At 44.3% G+C, this 18853-nt stretch overlaps 2 protein-coding genes across 6 annotated transcripts in view; one reads left to right on the top strand and one right to left on the bottom strand.

Moving 5' to 3' along the window:
• Positions 1-3010: 3010 nt before the first annotated feature.
• Positions 3011-6172, top strand: NUDT16L1 (nudix hydrolase 16 like 1). 2 transcript variants are annotated; one of them, XM_043973937.1, is made up of 3 exons: positions 3011-3214; positions 3567-3827; positions 4920-6167. In XM_043973937.1, exons 1-3 carry the CDS (start codon positions 3062-3064, stop codon positions 5139-5141), a joined length of 636 nt encoding a protein of 211 aa, XP_043829872.1. In that variant the 5' UTR covers positions 3011-3061; the 3' UTR covers positions 5142-6167. The 2 variants fall into 2 exon arrangements, with proteins under 2 accessions (XP_043829872.1, XP_043829935.1); XM_043974000.1 differs by having other exon boundaries at positions 3043-3156; positions 4920-6172.
• A 2224-nt stretch (positions 6173-8396) lies between these two features.
• ANKS3 (ankyrin repeat and sterile alpha motif domain containing 3) overlaps positions 8397-18853 on the bottom strand; it is a 46595-nt gene continuing 36138 nt past the window's right edge. For all 4 annotated transcript variants that reach the window (XM_043987858.1, XM_043987868.1, XM_043987876.1 and 1 more), the window contains 5 exons: positions 15214-15386; positions 12601-12686; positions 10570-10653; positions 9203-9294; positions 8397-8885 (listed from right to left, as the gene is read on the bottom strand). In XM_043987858.1, the coding sequence (XP_043843793.1) occupies positions 9215-9294; positions 10570-10653; positions 12601-12686; positions 15214-15386 (423 nt within the window). In that variant the 3' untranslated portion in view covers positions 8397-8885; positions 9203-9214. The remainder of the gene's footprint in view (positions 8886-9202; positions 9295-10569; positions 10654-12600; positions 12687-15213; positions 15387-18853) is intronic.

The raw sequence follows: 18853 nt of genomic DNA, 5'->3' as shown, positions 1-18853 counted from the left end.
GTAGCATTTTGGGCACAGCTATAACTTCTTACCTTGCCAAGAGGCAAGGAGTGGAGGATGTAATGTTCCATGTAGGTAATAGCAAATCCCAGTTTGACTGGAGAGGGGAGCTAGATTACGAAGGACTTTAAACCCCAGGGGAATTTGTATTTTAGCCTAAAGGCAGCAGGGCACCTCTGAGGCTTCCTGAATAGGGAGGGCAATGAAATGGTCCACGAGTAAACATTTTATAAGTGCCCACTCTGTGCCAGGCCCTTTGCTAAGTTTAGGGGATACAAAGACAGACAAAAGAGGCTTCTGCTCAAGGAGCTCAGTCTAATGGGGGAATTAACAATTGAACTACTATGTACCAACTGGAGATCATGAAAGAGGCACTACAATTAAGGGGGATTGGCAAAGGTTTTCAGTAGAAGGTGGAAGTCTAGTCCGGGCTAAAGCCAGGAGGCAGAAATTAAAATAGGAGAGTATTCCATGCTTGGGACCCAGCAGCCACTAGAAATGCTGAGAGTCTGGAAATTGAGTATCTTATTCAAGGAACATCAAGGAATCCAGTGTCACTGGATCACAGAGTTTGTGAACTGGTATAAAGTATAAGGAGACTGGAATGGTAAGGGGACCAAGTATGAAGGGCTTTGCACAACAGAGGATTTTATTTTTGATTCTCAAGGCAATGGGAGCCACTGGAATTTATTGAGTAGCGAGGTAATATAAGTTGGACCCTACATGTTAGGTAGATCACTTTGGCGTGCATGAGAGACAATGCTGGGAGATCGGCCAACTACTGAAGTAGTGCAGGTGTAAGATGATGAAAGCACGTACCAGGCTGGTGGCAGTGTCAGAGGAGAGAAAAGGGCATATGTGAGAGATGTCAAGGGCTGTCAATCTTACATTTGTAACAACATATTGGACGTGGAAAGTGAGAATTGATGATGACACCTAGGTTGCAAACCTAAGTGATAGAAAGGATGATGGTGCCTTAAGCAATAATAGGGATGTTAGGAAGATGGGAAAGTTAGGAGGAAAAGATAAGTTCAGTTCTGGACATGTTGGTTTCAGTATGTTTATGGTTCAAGATGTCTAACAGAAAGCTGGAAATTCAAGAATAGAAATCAGCAGAGAGGTTAGGACTAGATAAGCAAGGGTAGCTAGGCAGTGCAGTGGATAGAGTACCAGCCCTGAAGCCAGGAAAACCTAAGTTCAAATCCTAGCTCAGACACTTAATCTAAACCAGTCTTTCCCCTGCAGGAGTTCACTTTCTTTTGGAGGAAAGTGACATTCATATTGAAGACTTTAACTAAAATAGATGCCGAAGAACTTCCAGAGGGCTGACACTAGCAACTAGCAACTGGGGGGGGGGAAGAGGAGGGGCTGGGGCTGGGAGGTGGGAGTGAGACAGATCAGAATTGGTTTTCTGTAGGCTAACATTTGAGCTAACCTTTGAAAGATGATGGAATCAATTTTTGTTGCTGCTGTTCAATTGCGTTTGACTCTGTGAGCTCATTTGGGGTTTTTCTAGCAAAGATACTGGGGTGGTTTGCCATTTCCTCTGACAGCTCATTTTACAGATGAAGAAACTGAGGCAAACAGGGTTAAGTGACTTGCCCAGGGTGACACAGCTAATAAGTGCCTGCAGATTTGAACCCAGTCCAGTGGTCTATTCCCTGTGCCATCTAGCTGCTCTAACGGGCATATATATATATATATATATATATATATATAAAACCTTTTGTTTTTTTTAACAGCACCATCATTTTTAAATACAGGATATCCCATTAATAGCTTAAAAGGTCATAATTAATAGTTTAAGCTATTAATGCGTAAAGCTGCACTAAGACTTTTGGGACACCCTCTATCTCCTCAGCCTTACCCTAACCATTGAGCTATCCTTTGTAACAAGAAATGGGGGAGGGGGGCAGCTAGGTGGCACAGTGGATAGAGCACTGACCCTGGAGTCAGGAGGACCCGAGTTCAAATCCGACTTCAGACACTAAACACTTACTAGCTGTGTGACCCCAGGCAAGTCACTTAACCCCAATTGCCTCACCAAAAACAAACAAACAAACAAGAAATGGGGGAGGGGTAGTTCAGCAAAACTAAAGAACACAACCCGAGGTTGGCGGCATATTCAGTGTTCGACACCCATAGTCCACCACTTCTGTAAAGAAGACAATGAAGTGAGTTTTCGCCACACTTGTCGAGTTTTTTCCTTTGTTCTTCCTCTCTTGAGTTATAAGTTGAAGTAACCCCGACACCCCTCCATTCTCTGAAGCCCCTTTTCTCTGGGAACATCACAGCCTCGAAGGGGCGAGAAGAACCTCCTACCCTCATAGCTTTGCTTTCGCGTAAGAGCCGAAACTGACGAGGCAAAAGCAACACCTTGAGGATCAGGCTCCGAACTGGGGGCATCTCTCGGCCCCAGCTCTGCACGAGAGAAGCAACGGGCAAGCCACGGCCATGGCTGCAATGCGCCCTAAACAAACACTGGGAAACAAGTTACTCGAAAAGCGACGAACGAACTACAGGGAGGTTCACACCCGCAACGACCTGAGACCGGGAACAAACACCCCTCTCAACTAAACTGCCCAACTGGAAACGGAACTTTCTGGGGCAGCGGGGGAGGCGCGGCCAAAATACAAACATTCCATTGACTTCCGCCGGCAGGTAGGCGGGATTGGGGGCGTTGTATGTTTGGCAATCACAGTCTCGAAATCCTCCCTGAGACCAACCTCCAGAATCTTCTACAACGATTGGCTTGAGGATAAGTCAATCATTTAGCCACCCCCTCCCCCCCCTCCCTCCTCCTGTGTCCCCGCCTGTAAATGACAAACGGCGAGGAGAAGCCTGGAACATGATTGGCTGCTTTTTAGGACAAAGGCAAACCAAAGCAAGATCGAGCCTATCGATTGGCCACGGTCTGGCAACGTGCTCCAGTGATTGGCGAGATTAGAGGGGCGGGGGAGAGCCCGGATTCCCTTCCGGGGATTGGTGGAAACACGAGGGAGGGGGGTGGGGCCGCGCCTACTTCTCCGCTGCCTCGGCGTGCTGCGTCCTGGCGGGCAAGATGTCGGCTTCGCGGGTGCCGGAGCTGAAGCAGATCAGCCGCGGGGAGGCTATGCGTCTCGGGCCGGGCTGGAGCCACTCTTGCCACGCCATGCTGTACGCAGCCAATCCCGGACAGTTGTTCGGGCGGATCCCTATGCGTTTCTCGGTTCTGGTGAGGGCGGAGGGGGAGTGAGGCCGGACTCCGGGGCGGAGGGTGGGCGGGGCCGGGCCGGGCTGAGGGAGCTGGGAGCCGCGGGCTGAGGCTCTGGGAAGCCGTGGGGGGGTGGGGCAGGACCCGGTTTGGGGAGCGGGGAGCCGGGTGGGGCCGAGGGAAGGGGAGTGCCAGGGATGGCTCGAGGAGGGAGCCGCTCCGCCCGACCGCGGGTGAGGTCTCGAGGCTGAGCGCACCCAGCCCCTGACAGCGAGGATCGGAGCGGGTCCCAGCCGGCCCGGAGTCGGGCGCCGCCGCCGCAGGGCGCCTGCCCGCGCCTCGGGCCCAGTTAACCCGTGCGGTTCTCTTGCAGATGCAGATGCGCTTTGATGGGCTCCTTGGCTTCCCTGGGGGGTTTGTGGATCGCCGGTACTGGTCCCTGGAAGACGGGCTCAATCGGGTGCTGGGCTTAGGCTTGGGCTACCTGCGCCTGACGGAGGCGGACTACCTGAGCTCGCATCTCACCGAGGGCCCCCACCGCGTCGTGGCCCACCTCTACGCCAGGCAGCTCACCCTGGAGGAGCTGCACGCGGTTGAGATCAGTGCAGTGCACTCCCGGGATCACGGGCTGGAGGTGGCGTATCCTGGGCGGGGAGGCGAGCACCCCCACCCCCACCCCTCCCAGGGATTTGGCACTGGCCGCCTGGCGGCGCTGGGGTAACACGGCCCGCCCCGATGGGCCCCGGGGGAGCCGGGCTCCCGCCTGTTGGCAGCGGGGCAGTTGGGGGGGAGGGGTGGCGCTCCTGATTAAGGCCGTGGGGACATACACAAAGGGCTCGCCAGGACCGGCCGCCGTCAGTGCCCGCTTGGCCGGGAGGGAAGGGCTTCGGGGGCCGGGGGCCAGGGGCCAGGGGCCAGGGACCAGGGACCAGGGACCAGGGACCAGGGACCAGGGGACAGGCAGGTGGAAGCAGGGCTTGCAGTCGGGGCCAGGGGCGTGTTACATCCGCTATGATGCTTCTTGCCATTGCCAATCCTGGGAGTGGGGAGTAGATTTGGTGGTGTGGGCCGAGTTTACTAAGGGAGTTTTACTTGGGCGGGGGAACAGGGCGTTGCTTTTGAGGACAATAGGTGGGAAATGTAGGAGTGGGATTTGGGAAGGTTAAGGTTTTATGGGATTGAGAAGATGGTGTGGAATGGTTGAGGGGCATGGGGTGCATAGAGAAGAGTGTTGAATTTGGGTGTGTTTGGGGCTTGGGCTGGGGAAAGGGGGATCATAAGGGTCTTAGGGGTGTTTGGGGTTTGTAGGCTAGGAAAAGAAAGGAAAGCAAAGGTTTGGGAGCTTCCCAGGACAGAGCCTGTATAATCAAAACGTGGAATTCAGGAAGGTGTGGATTTGTAAATTGACATGTAAACTGATCCCCTTAGCTAAGGAATGTCATAAAAAGTCTTGAAATGACTTTCCTATTCAGCAAGCTTCCAAAGGGGTAATCGGAACCTTGGATTCAAGCCTTGGTGTCTACAAGTGGTTAACCGACTTGTGTTTCATCAGCTGGTGCCTTGTGTCTCCCTCTGAGCCCTTGGCACACATTACTGCTTTTTTTCACCACCCTAGAAGCTTGATGTGGCTTCCAAGCTGAGTTCCAGGCCCCTCTCTCAGCAGGAGGGGGCCCAGCCCTAGTTGTCCAGCTGGGTTTCCTGATTGCCCTATCTGCTCTTGTTGCAGGTGCTGGGCCTGGTCCGGGTTCCCCTGTACACCCAGAAGGATCGAGTTGGTGGGTTCCCCAACTTCCTTAGCAATGCCTTCATCAGCACTGCCAAGCACCAGCTGCTCTTTGCCCTGAAGGTGCTGAACATGATGCCTGAGGATAAGCTGGCTGAGGCCTTGGCTGCTGCTACTGAAAAACAGAAAAAAGCCTTGGAGCAACAGCAGACAGCTTCATCATGAAGCTATACAGTCTCCATCCCTTAGGCTGGGTTTTCTCTCCCTGTCTCTTTTCCCTGCCCCATCTTTTTTTTCCAATTTTTCTATACCCGGGGGGCTGAGAAAAGACTCAAGATCATTATCCTTTAGAGGTGTGGGGTTTCTCCCCCTTTCCCCCATGACTGAAAAGGAGTGCATTTCATTCCTTTCTCCAACCTGTTCGTAGTCCTCTTTTCTTTGGCTTCATTTCAAAGCAGCAGCAGCAGCAGCCTGGGCTGGCACTTCAGGTTTGTGTAGAGGGGTTAGGTAAAGATCACAGGGTAAGGAGCAGCACCTGTCCAAGTTTCTGAGTGATCCATTTATTAGCACTAGCTTCAGTGTTTTGGCCTTCACTGGTCAAGGTCAAGACCTTAACATTTCTTTGCATGAATCTTTTGTTTAAGGGGGCAGTTCGGTTTGGGCCCCAGATATAAGGGTGTTCTGGTTTAAAAGATTCCTTAATTCTTAAGGATGCTTTTGGTTACATTGACATATTCCTGCTTGTTCCATTTCCTCAGCCCAAAGAGAGAAGAGAAGGAATCAAGGTTTTGGTGGGATGTGGCTGGGCCTTTTTTTGGTTCTCCTTATTTTGGAATTGTTAGGTTTTATACTTGTGTGGACTATGGATGAGATTTTAAAGTAACTTACCTTGCCTCTGCCTATTTTGAAAGAGCTTGGGCAGTTTAGCCTGACTGGGGTGGATAGGGGATGCTCCTTCCCTGGAAGACTGGGAAAGGGCTATGGCTTGGTTGTGTGTGTGTGTGAACACAAATCTGAGCAGGAAAGACAAATAAAGTAGCTTGACAGCTCTTCCGTGTGGCCCTCCTTTTATCTCCAGCAGAGGGGATGCTAGACAGCCCATCCCTGGAATCCTGGTATTACTCCTTGCTGAGAGCCTCAAAGGTTAGGGGAGAAGTCTGTGAAGATGCAGCTTTCTTAGGAGTAGACCAGGTGGTGCTCACTGAGCCGTCCATATCCTTTCAGATCCCTGGAAGTGTGTATTTTTTTTTTTGTTTGTTTTTTGCAGGGCAATGGGGGTTAAGTGACTTGCCCAGGGTCACACAGCTAGTAAGTGTCTGAGGCCGGATTTGAACTCAGGTCCTCCTGACTCCAGGGCCGGTGCTTTATCCACTGTGCCACCTAGCTGCCCTGGAAGTGTGTATTAAGAAAGCTGACCAGGACTATGGGGGCAGTATTATAGCTGGGGACCTAAAGCAGTTTTTCTTCGTTCAGAGCAGGCTGTATCTAACTTGTGACCTTGGCCTTGTTAATACCATGTTCTAATTGGGTGAAATAATGCTTTGACTCTGGGACACTGATAGGGAGAGAACTTAGCCAGGTCACAAAGGCTCTGCTGTCTTACAGTTTTGAGTAGGAAGAAGTGGGAACGGGGTTGTGCTGATAGATTCACTGGCTTGAGAGAAGTTGGGTGTTAGGTTCAGGACATTATAAGAGGGTGATGGTGTAGGTGTGGTCTCTGCACACCTGGCAATCTTAATGACTTCTGTACTGGAGCTCATACTGACCAAGCTGAAAAAACAGGAATTAGCCTGAGCTCTTGTGGATCTCAGTGGTAGGCCCTTACTGGATCTTCTGTAGTTACAAAACTCATTTAGTTTTAGAACATTTCTTCTACCTGCCCCCTCCCCTGCACATGTAAACCAAACCAACTCAAATCCTAACAATGTACCTTACTTATTTTCAATTTGGGGTAAAATTCAATTCTGTGAAGATTATGGAATGAAGTATAGGGAGTGACTCGACTTGTAAAAAAGTGGCTTGAGGTAATTACACTGAGCAAATGCTAAGGGCAAAATTAGGCTAGGAGAATCGGTCACTTGGTGATCTAAGCAAACAAGGGCCACGGCAGGAGGATTCTCAGCCTCATGCCATTTATTCTGCAGTATGACCTAGGCTGAAAGGAAAGCCATGTGGCCCCAACAAAGAATCTGTTTTGTTCTCCTGTTCCGTATAGAAGGATAACTTCTTTTTCCTAGTGTGGTGGGAACAGACCTCTTACAATTCAGGAATTTCTTCTGGTGGGGCAGGATAAATTTAGACTAATGACAGTTACTTGAGAGCTAGAGCAGCAGGCGTGGCTGTCGTTTCACAGAAGATAATGGAACTTGGTATCTCAAATGGGGGCAGAAAGTGGCCATGGTGGATTTTCACAAGTGGTAAGGAATAAGGAACTTGGTGGGGTAAGTGTGGGTGTGGCATGCATCAGATGCCAAGAACCACCAAAATAGTGATGGTTCACAAAGGTGCAGGACCTTGTAGTAGTTTCTAGTTTTTTTGTGGCTGAACAACCTTGCTGTGAACTAGCTCCAGGTTCACATCTTTCCTCAGTATTCTCTTTAAAAGACTGGCATTCAGTTTTGGAGAGACCCAGTTCTATGACACTGAACACATTGGTTTAGCTCACAGCATGGGTTGTATGGGTAAGTCACTATGAAGAGGGAGGCAGATGCAGCCTCAGTCTGAAGAGAGGGGAGTTGAGTGGGTAAGAGGGATCTGGGCGAGGAAAAGCCTCAAGGCTGATATAAGAATTTAGAAGTTTGTTAAAAATTGGGGGTCCTCTCTGCCGACTTATTATACAAAATGATTCTCCTTGGACACCTGCATATTCTTTGCTAGCCTAATCAAGTCAGGTTGTTGGTAGTAATTCAGAGGCTGTGGTCAGTCTCCCCTGGAGGTAGGAAAGTACACGGATTTCCCTCTCTGCTCCTGGTTGGCTTCTAAGGGGCTCTCCCATCCCACTAGCAAATGTGCAAGCTGGGGAACAGGACTTTGTAGGAAGGAATTCATCTTGGGCTCAGAAAAAGTCTAGGGCCTGAAGAGAAATATGGACAAAACTAATGCTTTAAACGTGTCTTGATTTTTTTTCCCTCCCGTTTGGCCTCCCCTCAAGGTACAGCTGTACCTTGGGATATCTATGAGCCTGGAACCCTTCTAATTCTTGTTTAAAGAATCTGGACATTACATATAGCCAGCTCTAAAAGAGGAGCGGAACCCTGGAGCAGCATCTAGCTAAAGGGGACCATTAGAAACCTGGGGTGCTAGTTGGTCAACACAGCACTAGTGGTTGGCAGCAATAAGCTGGGACCCTGGAAAGGATGGGGGAATGGAAAAAGCAAACTGTTAGCCTGTGGTGTACCCATGGAGAAAGCCAGCAGCCACACCCTTTGGGAATTTTCATTGAAAAATCTTCCAAGCCAAAATGCAACAGCGAGTCCAATGAATTGCTGACAAATTCAAATTTTATTTTACAGAAAACAAAGGAAAATCCAGATTTGGTCCTTGTGTTAGTATCCAAACTAAAGCCCAAGTGGCCACCTGCTGTGGGAAAATGTTTTATTGCAGCCATCTGCAGGGGTGTTGGGTGCTACCCCACACCTAGGATTTGTCTTTGTGCTGCAGGAATGTATTTGGACTCTTTAAGTCTGAGAAGGAAGCCCACAATTAACAGACATTCACATGCCATTTGATTGGCTCTCCTTCATCTGTTGCACCTTGTTCTTCTTCAGTGCTCACAACTGATACGCCCTCCCTCAGTGGGTAGGGCCTGCTCTCTGGCCTGAGGATGGCCTTGTTTCCTGGGCTCCTGGCAGCCTCACTCCACCACCCCCCTCAGGGTGTTGCAAATAGAGGGATGAAACTCTTGGCCCCAACCCACTTATTCTTCCAGGCACACAGTTTCAGGGTGGAATGGTCACCCGACGTCAAATTCTGGAAAGCAAGTTGATGATGATATAGGTCTATGCCAAACAAAAAATTATTAGCCCATGTCTGTCTATATACATTTGGGTTATAAGAAAAGTCTCAACCAATCTAACTTCCACTTTGCTCTCCCCTTCTGGGGCAATCTGGCTCTTTAAAAGGGTCCCTAAAACTACAGAGCCCCCTTTTTACAACTGGCTTGTTATTAACATTTAAAAAACAAACAATGAAATCTTGTCAGCTGGCTTGATACCTTCCTATTTCAATGTAAAGAGATGACCTGTCTTAATTTTACTTGGACCTCAGTGTGCTTCTTCAACACTCACCATCTTGTATGTTTATGGTTCTCTCCAGTTCTGCTTCCCATTTAGGACCTGCAGCTTTTCTAGGTTCTGGTTCATGGAACACAGAGCTTTCCCTAAGGAGAGGGGGGGAAAAAACAACCCACAAATAGTTTTTTACTCTTTAAACCAGTAAGGAAAGAAGGGGGAGCTACTATGGCAGAATGTCTGGCAGGCAACAGTGATCCTACCTACGTCCTTCTAGATGAAAGGCTAAAATGTGGTGCTAAGTGTATAAAATAGCAATTTCCAATTTTGTAGTGGATTATTGTGTTCAATTCTTTATGAAGACTAGATTTATACAGGGAATAAGTGCCTCCTGTTGGACCCCCTTCAGACTCTCTAGGTGCCCCTGGAAAACCTGTGACTCCCAAGGCTTTAATGCTCTTGCTGTTTTACCAAGCGGGGTGGATTTCTACTTAAGGTCAGTAGATACAAGAAACTATTTCTAGGGATGACATCCTTGGATAAGGTGAGGTATACTACAACAAATTCTGGAGATTAGCTAAGTTGCCATAACTGCTCCTGCCAATAGCAGAGGGTTTCTGTGTCTCTTGTCATAGGTGGTATTGTGAGTAGGGCCATAACGGTACTTACTTGCTGCGAGGATCAAATGAGAACAATTTGCAAACATTAAGGTGCTACACAAATATGAGTTGCTATGATGATTCTCTCTGCAAAGCCTTCATACATTCTAATCAAATTTACTATTTGGAGCACCCCGTCAGAGATGGTCACTGTCTCATTCAGTAGAATGTACTATATAAATTACAACCACTTTTTTACATACTCGAGATTTCTAACTTATAGACAAAAGGTTTGAAATAATGGAACACAAAGCAAAACCTTGTATCATTTTTACATAGTCCCTTTTCTATAAAGTGTTGGTTTTAATGTGGACACATGACTAGCGGTGTTACTTAATCTCCAAACATTGGTTCCCTCACCTGTAAAACGGGAATAACAGTACTTAAAACCATCAGTTTCAGGTTTGTGAAGAATGCCCTCAGCAAACTTGCAAGTGCTGACCTGCTTACACTTGAAGATTCAAGCCTCTCTTCCTTAGGATTAAGTTTTTCATAGCTTCAATAAACAGATGCCTACTCTGCAAGTGTAGGGAATACAAAGACAAACTGAACAGTTCTTGCCCTTATTGAGGAGCTAGTTCTTTTCCTTTAAGAAAAAAATCTTCCTATATCTTCAGGCCTTTTTACTGTTAGATCATATTTCAGTTCCTTAAGCCTTTTTAGATACGGCTTCTGTACCAAGTATGATGTGCTCTAAGGGAAAGAAAGGAATCACTCAAAAGGGGCCAAATCACATGCAATTCTTCCCCACTCTTAGAAACTCACCAATGTTGCTGACACAGTCCTCTAGGGCTCCTGATAATTCAGACAGGCTCATGGACTTCAGAGAAGCCTGCCAGCCTTTAAAACCTGAAGGAAGAAAGAGATGGGTAATTGCCACAGGTACCCTGTCACTACAAGACATCAATAAGTCAGGTACTGAAGTCATGTTGAACATGCTTCTAGCTCCATTAAGTAGTAGTCACTGAAAGTATTTGACGTTAGATCAAATATAAAGCAAATCAGTGCAACAAACTGGTCCTTGCACCTTTAGGAGGAATCTTTAGTAAGTGGATCCAAAACTCCATAGTTGGGTAGCTGCTCCAGATAGCTGAAGAGTTCCCTTCCTTTGGAGGCCACACTTTTCAGGTTAGCATGTTCCCTTAATGTCTGTTCCTTGTCAAGTTCACTCATTTCTTGGGGCCCCCCTTATTAACTTTCTTCTCAACACCTAGCAACAGGATACAGCTGGATAATGTAACTCTGCTCCTGCAAGCTATCTCCTTGATAATGGACAAAACAAGGCTGTGCTGGGGAGGAGGGGTATAAGTTGTGCTTAGTGCATCTTATTTCAAATATCAATGTCCCCAGCTCACAGGGCAGATCCTTTTGAATGCGAGCTTTCCAAGAAACTGGCTTCTCAGGTTATAGGAGTATCAGCATGCTAATTACCATCATTCAATCTGACTTCGTTGGCTGAGTAAAGGGGGAAGGAGGGGCATTGAGGGTGGTTTGGGGATGACATGAGGGAAATAAGTAGAGGTGACTCTAAAAGATGATACGTGGCTGGCAGCAAGCAGGGTTGCCTACTTGTGGTCTGAGAGGTACTAAAGGCATCTCCAAAATAAGCATCTGGTCTGAAAGTTCCAAAGTTAGAAAAAAGTTTGTGACATGATTGCCAGCTGACTCTTGTTACAAGCTACTTGGAAACAATTAGAACATGCATTAGTTCATCAATACAACTAAGATGATCCCTAAATCTTTTAATCAGGATAAGGTTATGGATATTTCAGTGAGGAAGCCCTGGCCATGACAGGTTCTAAGAACTTAAGGAACAGCATGAGAATTTGGCATAAATAGACATTTGGGAAAACTACCTTTACATGTAATTGAGGAAAAAACATTTCAAGAAATGGTAACAACTGACAATTTTGCCTTGGGCCCCTTTATCTGGAGAATGGTTTTGCTTTTGGTCTCTAAAAGCAAATACATGCTACCAGCTGTGCTTGCTACTAAAAATTCAGGTGATAGCTGTGATCAGATGAATTCTTGTCCCTCTGCCCCAACAGTGCACTTTTCTCAGATGTCGACTTTGTTACCTACCAATTTCTCCTAACTGGCAAGCTGGGTGATTATACTTGGAGAATGAGTTTGTTTAGAAAGATTATCATGCAGAAGGCAGCAGCTAATTCCTCAGATTTAAAAATAAATAAAAAGTAGGGAACAGAAGGCACTAGTGCTCTAGAATCAGTACTGTCCACAGTTACTTCAGACAGTCATTCAAAGCTTTTAACTTAGTTTTATTTGCAGAGGCCTATTTTGTCTTTCCCTACTTCTCAGGTTGTTTAGAACAAATATTAAGAACTGACATTTTTTGTCTTATAGGACATATGCAAAGAATCAAAGGATGATTCCACAGCAGAAAAAGTAGTGGCATTATGTAAATTATCAGGAAACGATTATTTCTGTGGATGCGAGAAAAGCCTTTGACAAGTATAGCACTCATTTAAGAACCTAAAAGTGTAGGCTTGTAGCCTGTAGGATAGACCTTTTCTGGGGGGGGGTGGGGGGGCTGGGCAATGAGGGTTAAGTGACTTGCTTAATGAGGGTTAAGTCACACAGCTAGTAAGTATCAAGTATCTGAGACCATATTTGAATTCAGATCCTCCTGAATTCAACTTGGAATTACGAGAGAAAAAAGAAACTGTATTGTCCATATGCTTTGGCCCTATTCCAACTAGTAAAGTCTTTCTCTTCTAGGTGATGAGCAAACTGGTCCCATCAGATTCCAAAGGAATCCTTGAGTATTTCACTTACCAGTTCCCAAGTGTGCTTTTGTTGATGGTACTTGGCCTAGGGTATCTTCCTGTTTTACTCGAGATGACAGCTCAGTCTGGCAAGCTCTATCAAGCAGAAAACCAAGTCCCATTAAATGAATAGTCCACACAATCCAGAAAAAGAAATACAACCACAAAATACTCCCTTATCCTTTCAGAAATAAAAGCCAGGAAGAGCAAGAGTGCTACCTTTTCACCCAGTCAGGCAAACAATCATTTACTTTATGAAGAAGGCTAATTACAGTGGGGTCTAAAGGCCTACCTTAAAACAATAAAGAAACAGAGTAAAGATTACAAAAAAACACAGGTAAGTAAGTAGCTATAAGCACCACACCAAGGTGCTATACACCTGACACTAACTGTCCAAAGTGCATCCCCAGGTAGATCTTGCCTTATCCAGAAGTGGTAGGGACTAGTGCTTCTGTGGAGGAACAGGATGATCTCTCTACTGCTTCTGCATTAAGTAAGCAGTCCCTTCAAATTCTTTACCCACCAAACTCGTCTAATTTGACTACACCAAAGCCCCACAGGTTTCCCAGCTACCTGGAGAACCAGAGAAGAGTAAGTAACCTTCATCCTAATAAGAAGTTTCTAAGCCAAATGTCTTATTCAGAATTGATTATGGTCAGACAGTAATGTAGACAGACACATGACAAAATAATAAACAATCTGGTTAACAAATCGACTTAGAACCCTCTCAGCCTTGGTTATGCTTGGTGTGCCAAAGAGGCAATTTCCCAGGCAAAGGTTTGAAGAAGAGGTGCCCGGGCAACCACCAAATGTACTGCCGAATGTTTCAGCAGCAAGATTCCTAACTTTTTTTGGCTTGAAATATAATTATACACTACCAGAAGAAGGTTGGGTCTGGCTTTGTTAGAAAGCAATGCCAAGTATAGTAACTGGAATTTTTTTATGGTAGAATCCACATGGATTAAGCTGAGTCTCAGTTACATTCACAAGGAGTAATATACTAATCCTGCTCTGCTAGGATTGAAAGAAGGGGAGGAAGATGATGGCATCACTAGATGAAGGCACCTCTAGAGGCAGTGGCTTAAGGATCTAATATCTATCCAACCATTTTTAAAAAAATGATGTATGTTCAGGGTCACTCAATGAAAGAAAGCACCTTTGAACGGCTATGTTCTGTCTTTCTTCATCTAGACCAGTCGTCAGTGGACGGAGGAACCGGTGTTGGATACTAACCCAACCTGCTGCCTCTGACAGAAGATTTATTCAGATTTTTTGACATGTTTTGTTTTGCTGAACTTTTCAAAATTTTTTTATTAGGGATTGCTCTCTGGAAGGTGTCAGGGAGGGATACATTGGGAACTGTTAACTGACAAACAAAGATATTAATAAACATTTATTTTTTAAAGTCATTTGGACCAGATATACTTCTCTTCCTTGTGATCACATCTCCTAACATGAGAAAACCAATTCCATTTATACACCTCATCAAGCAATGTGCCTCCAAAAGGCTTTACTTCTCTTAGAAGTCCACCAACTCTAAGGACTTCATGTGGTGCCCCTCTTTCACATTAGATTTAGCCTTTTTTTTCTCCTCCAACTTCCTTGCACAGAATGTTTCTGCCAAACATGAAGTTTCTGTAATGTCTGCAAATGAAGATTCATTTAATCTAAGAGCCTAGTCAGACCAAGAGTGTAGTCCCTCTAACCCAATGTTTTCCAAACTTTTTCAGGCTGATATATATGTGAACCCGCTGAGCCACAATAAGAGGACCATAACTCTCTTTCTCCACCTCTTTAGTTCTTTTTTTTTTTGCGGGGCAATGGGGGTTAAGTGACTTGCCCAGGGTCACACAGCTAGTAAGTGTCAAGTGTCTGAGGCCGGATTTGAACTCAGGTACTCCTGAATCCAGGGCCGATGCTTTATCCACTGCGCCACCTAGCCACCCCTTTAGTTCTTTACTAATCATCTACCAGGCCACCCTGTCTTCAATTCCTAAGCAGGACCAATAATTCTCCCAACCTCCACCATATTGTCTCCTGGTATCCCAGAATTACAAAAACTTAAGGCACCAAAAAGTGAAGTGATTTTTCCCAGCCCTGCAAAGAGTAAGTAGCAGAACTGGGCCTAGAGCGTTTATATCCTAACTCCCTATCCAGTGTTCCTTCCACTATAATATTTTGCCTTTCCACAAAAGAGACTCTGGAATTTTTACAAAGTACCACAAGATCCTATGCTTTGGACTGAAAAATCCTTAGAAACATTATAGGGTATACCCATAAACGGCCAAACATTGACTAGGACACTAGTTTGGCGATTTCTTCACTGAGGTCAATAGGATTTTGTGTGTTCGTGTTTTAAAAAGCAATCTTTTGGGGCAGCTGGGTGGTGCAGTGGATGGAGCACTGGCCCTGGATTCAGAAGGACCTGAGTTCAAATCCAGCCTCAGACCCTTGACACTTACTGGCTGTGTGACCCTGGGTAAGTCACTTAACCCCAATTGCCTCACCCCCAAAAAAGAAAAAAAAAAGCAATGTTTTACAGTAATGTCAGCTTTCCTTGGCATTCATTCCATTGGGATGCACAGGTTACAGGCAGAGATTACATAAGAGATTCTCTACTTACTTGAGTTGGTCCAGAATCAGCCCAATGTCTCTTGTGACAGCCTGGGTTTCCTCAAGCTGGGTATGAACATCTTTCATGGCTATGTTTTGTTCCATTAGGCAGCTTTCGACAATAGCCCGCAGCTCTTGTTCTTGAGATACCTGACCCTTCAACATTTCCAGTTCCTCATATCTCTAAAGAAGAGATCAGTGCTTAACATGGCGGGGAGTATAGAAGATAGGAGATAAGAAGATCTGCTTATTAAAAAAAAAAACACCTCAATTTTAACATGTAAAAACTATATTCTTTTTTTTTTTTTAAGTGAGGCAATTGGGGATAAGTGACTTGCCCAGGGTCACACAGCTAGTAAGTGTTAAGTGTCTGAAGCTGGATTTGAACAGGTACTACTGACTCCAGGGCTGGTGCTCTATCCACTGTGTTACCTAGCTGCCCCTAAAAACTATATTCTTTTTGGTTTTTTTTAATCTTTTAAAAAGTATCATTTATTCAGTGGGTTCATATCACTAATAGGATAAGGCAGGGAGTGAACTCCTGATTTCATCTGTATGAGGAATAATAACAATAGTAACCTTCATTTTATAGCACCTTAAGGTTTGTAAAGTACGTTCTATGCTATTTTATTTGAATCACATGACAACAGCCCTGGGACGCAGGTGCTATTATTACCCCCATTTTACAGATGAGGAAACTGAGGCTGAGAGTTGTTCATTTACTTTCCTAAAGTCACACAGCTAATAAGTGCCTGAAGCAGCATTTGAACTCGGGCTTTTCTGACTAGCAGATCAAGAAATTCGCCTTACAGCCACCAGTTGGTAACTTCACTCCAACTTATATCTTATGCGGTTACCTATTGATAGGTGATATACTTTGTCAAGTCTGATACAAAATATAAAAGGCAAGATTTCAACTGAGGCCTTTTTGATTCTGAGGCGAGCTCTTTTTTTTTTTTTCTGGTAAAAACTATATTCTTAAATATAGGCTAACAATTCCTAGTAGTTTTGGTTCTCTCACTTTCACAGTAGAGTTTGAGTAAAATAGAAGACATAGATATGGTGGCACCTTCAATGAAGGTGACAGGAAGAAACTCTTTATATGTTGATTTCCATATCATTATTACAATCATAAATAAGTCCAGTCTGAACCAAAATTAGCACCTATACTACTATCTTAAGTACTATAGTACCAAATTATTATCTTGGGTCTTTCTACTGTTATTATTCCCTAGATTCAATTTACCCAAACCTCACACTATGGTGATATTAGCATTAACTCTTGGATAAACAGGAGTTCCCTAACATTACACATTTTCATTGGAAGACCAAAAGACAGGGTTGACATCAGCCCAAAAAATGTTGTCATCAACTGCTTTCACCATAATCTAGACTAAGCTGTGTTATGGGCATTCTTGCAGTTCCGTTTTAGATAGTTAATGTTGATATTATCCCTTGGCTAATGTTAAGAGTACATATAGGGGGCAGCTAGGTGGCGCAGTGGATAGAGCACCGGCCCTGGATTCAGGAGTACCTGAGTTCAAATCCGGCCTCAGACACTTAACACTTACTAGCTGTGTGACCCTGGGCAAGTCACTTAACCCCAATTGCCTCACTTAAAAAAAAAAAAAAAGAGTACATATAAACATCATTCTATTCCTTGTCTACAATGATACAGACAAAACAAATCCCTTATGTTCTCTTCCTAATGAAGCAGTGTGATGTAGTAAAAAATAGTGCCAGACTTGCCGTAAGGCTTAGGTTCAAGCACCATCTCTGACACCAGTTGTATGACCAGAAGCAAGAAATTTAACCTCTCCAAGCCTCAGTTTCCTCAGAGCATCTATTTCAAAGGGTTACTGTGAGGATCAAATAAGATTTATATATCTATATATATAACATGCATTATTAGAAACCTTTAAAGCACTAAATAAACATCAGCTATTATTCTTTTTCTTGAAACAGAGCCTGTCTATAACTGTTTTCAAATTCCTAGTCCACAGAAAATTTTTATTGCTTTATAAAACTTTTACTACTAAGTGTGATCCTTTTATGGAAAACCTATAAACTTAAAAGGAAAGCTGATTCCTTTACAGAACAGGAGGTAAGCCAAAGGAAGAATATTAGCAGAGAAGACGGGTGATTCATAAAAGACAATGCCCAAGATAATATGAAGCAATAACATCCACTGCCACATATCTTTACAAAAATGTTTAACAATATGAGTAATGAGATATGTATTATTTTGTATTAACACAAGGAGATAAATGTGACCTCACAGGCTTCACTGAATCTTGACGGACTGTGACTCATGACTGAAATGTGGCAATGGAACAACATCCCCAATTCAAAAAGAACAAGATAAAAAGTGGATTAATAAAATATAAAGAACACATACTCATGCAAGGAAATCTATGAATGAGAGGGGAGAAATATGGTGCAAAACATTTAGCTGAAGATAAGTCAGAGAGAGAGAAATTATATGTGATGAGAATGTATCATAGACCATCCAGTCTGAAGGAGAAAATGGAAAATAAGTACCAAATTGGCAAGGAAATACAGTAGTAATGGAGGATTTCAATTAGTAAACATCTGTTGGAGTGTTCTTCCAGTTAAAATCCAAGAAGCTAATCAATTTTTGACATCTCTTAATGATATCTTTCAAAAGACAGAAGAAGTGATGAGAAGAAGTACATTTTGGACCTGAGTGATATAACATGGAGGGACTGGTTGTAAAGTCAAATTAACAAGAAACTTGAAGGGAAGTGAGTAGTACATCTTAAAGTAGGGAAAAACAAGGGATAATTTTGTTATGCAACCTAGATTTGCAGGTGAAGGGAGAGAGAAGATTCCAGGAATAGGGAATATTATGAGCAATGATATGGCAGGAAAGCACATGTTTGAAGGGGCAGGATAAAGTCGTCCAATTTTACTGGAATTTACATAGAGTAAAGTAATATGAAAAAATGTTGGAAATGTAGGGTGGTACCATATTAGGAGAGCCTTGAATGCTAGACTAAGTAGTTAGAACTTTACTTAGTAGTCAACAGGTAATCATTAAGATTTTTGAGCAGAGTAATGATATGGTCAGATCTCTATATAAGAAAGATTATTATAGTAGTACTACAGAGGTGGGATTGGGAAGGGCAAAAAACAGGACATTAACAGAGACTGTTAGGAGGTTATTACAGTGGTTCAGGAAGATGGTAACAAGGTAATGGTAGTAGGTAGAAAACAGAGTGGATGAATGTGAGAGATGTGGATTCAGGACTTGATAATTAATTGGTTACAAGAGGTGAGGGAGAGGCAAGAATCAAAGATAATGCATAGTTATAAACATGGGAGATAGGTAGATAGAACAAAGTAAGGAAGATTAAAGAGGTTGAGGAGATAAGATAATAAGGTCATATTTGGAGATGTTGAATTTAAGGTACCAGTAGGACATCCAGATAAAGATGTCTTACAGGCAATTGCAGATATAGGTCTGGAGCTGAGATGAGAAGTCAGGATTTGAGATAAAGTTTTTGGAGTGGGCTAAGATAGTTGAAAAGCCTTGAAGTAAATGAGATTGCTAAGAGAAAGAGTATAAAAGGACCAAGGAGAAACCTTTTGGAAAAACATTTTCTAAGACGTCAGAAAGATCAGAGTCA

Source organism: Dromiciops gliroides, chromosome 1 (genome assembly GCF_019393635.1).
Source record: "Dromiciops gliroides isolate mDroGli1 chromosome 1, mDroGli1.pri, whole genome shotgun sequence".
Classification (NCBI taxonomy): Eukaryota; Metazoa; Chordata; class Mammalia; order Microbiotheria; family Microbiotheriidae; genus Dromiciops; species Dromiciops gliroides.
This window is presented reverse-complemented; position numbering and strand designations above follow the sequence as displayed.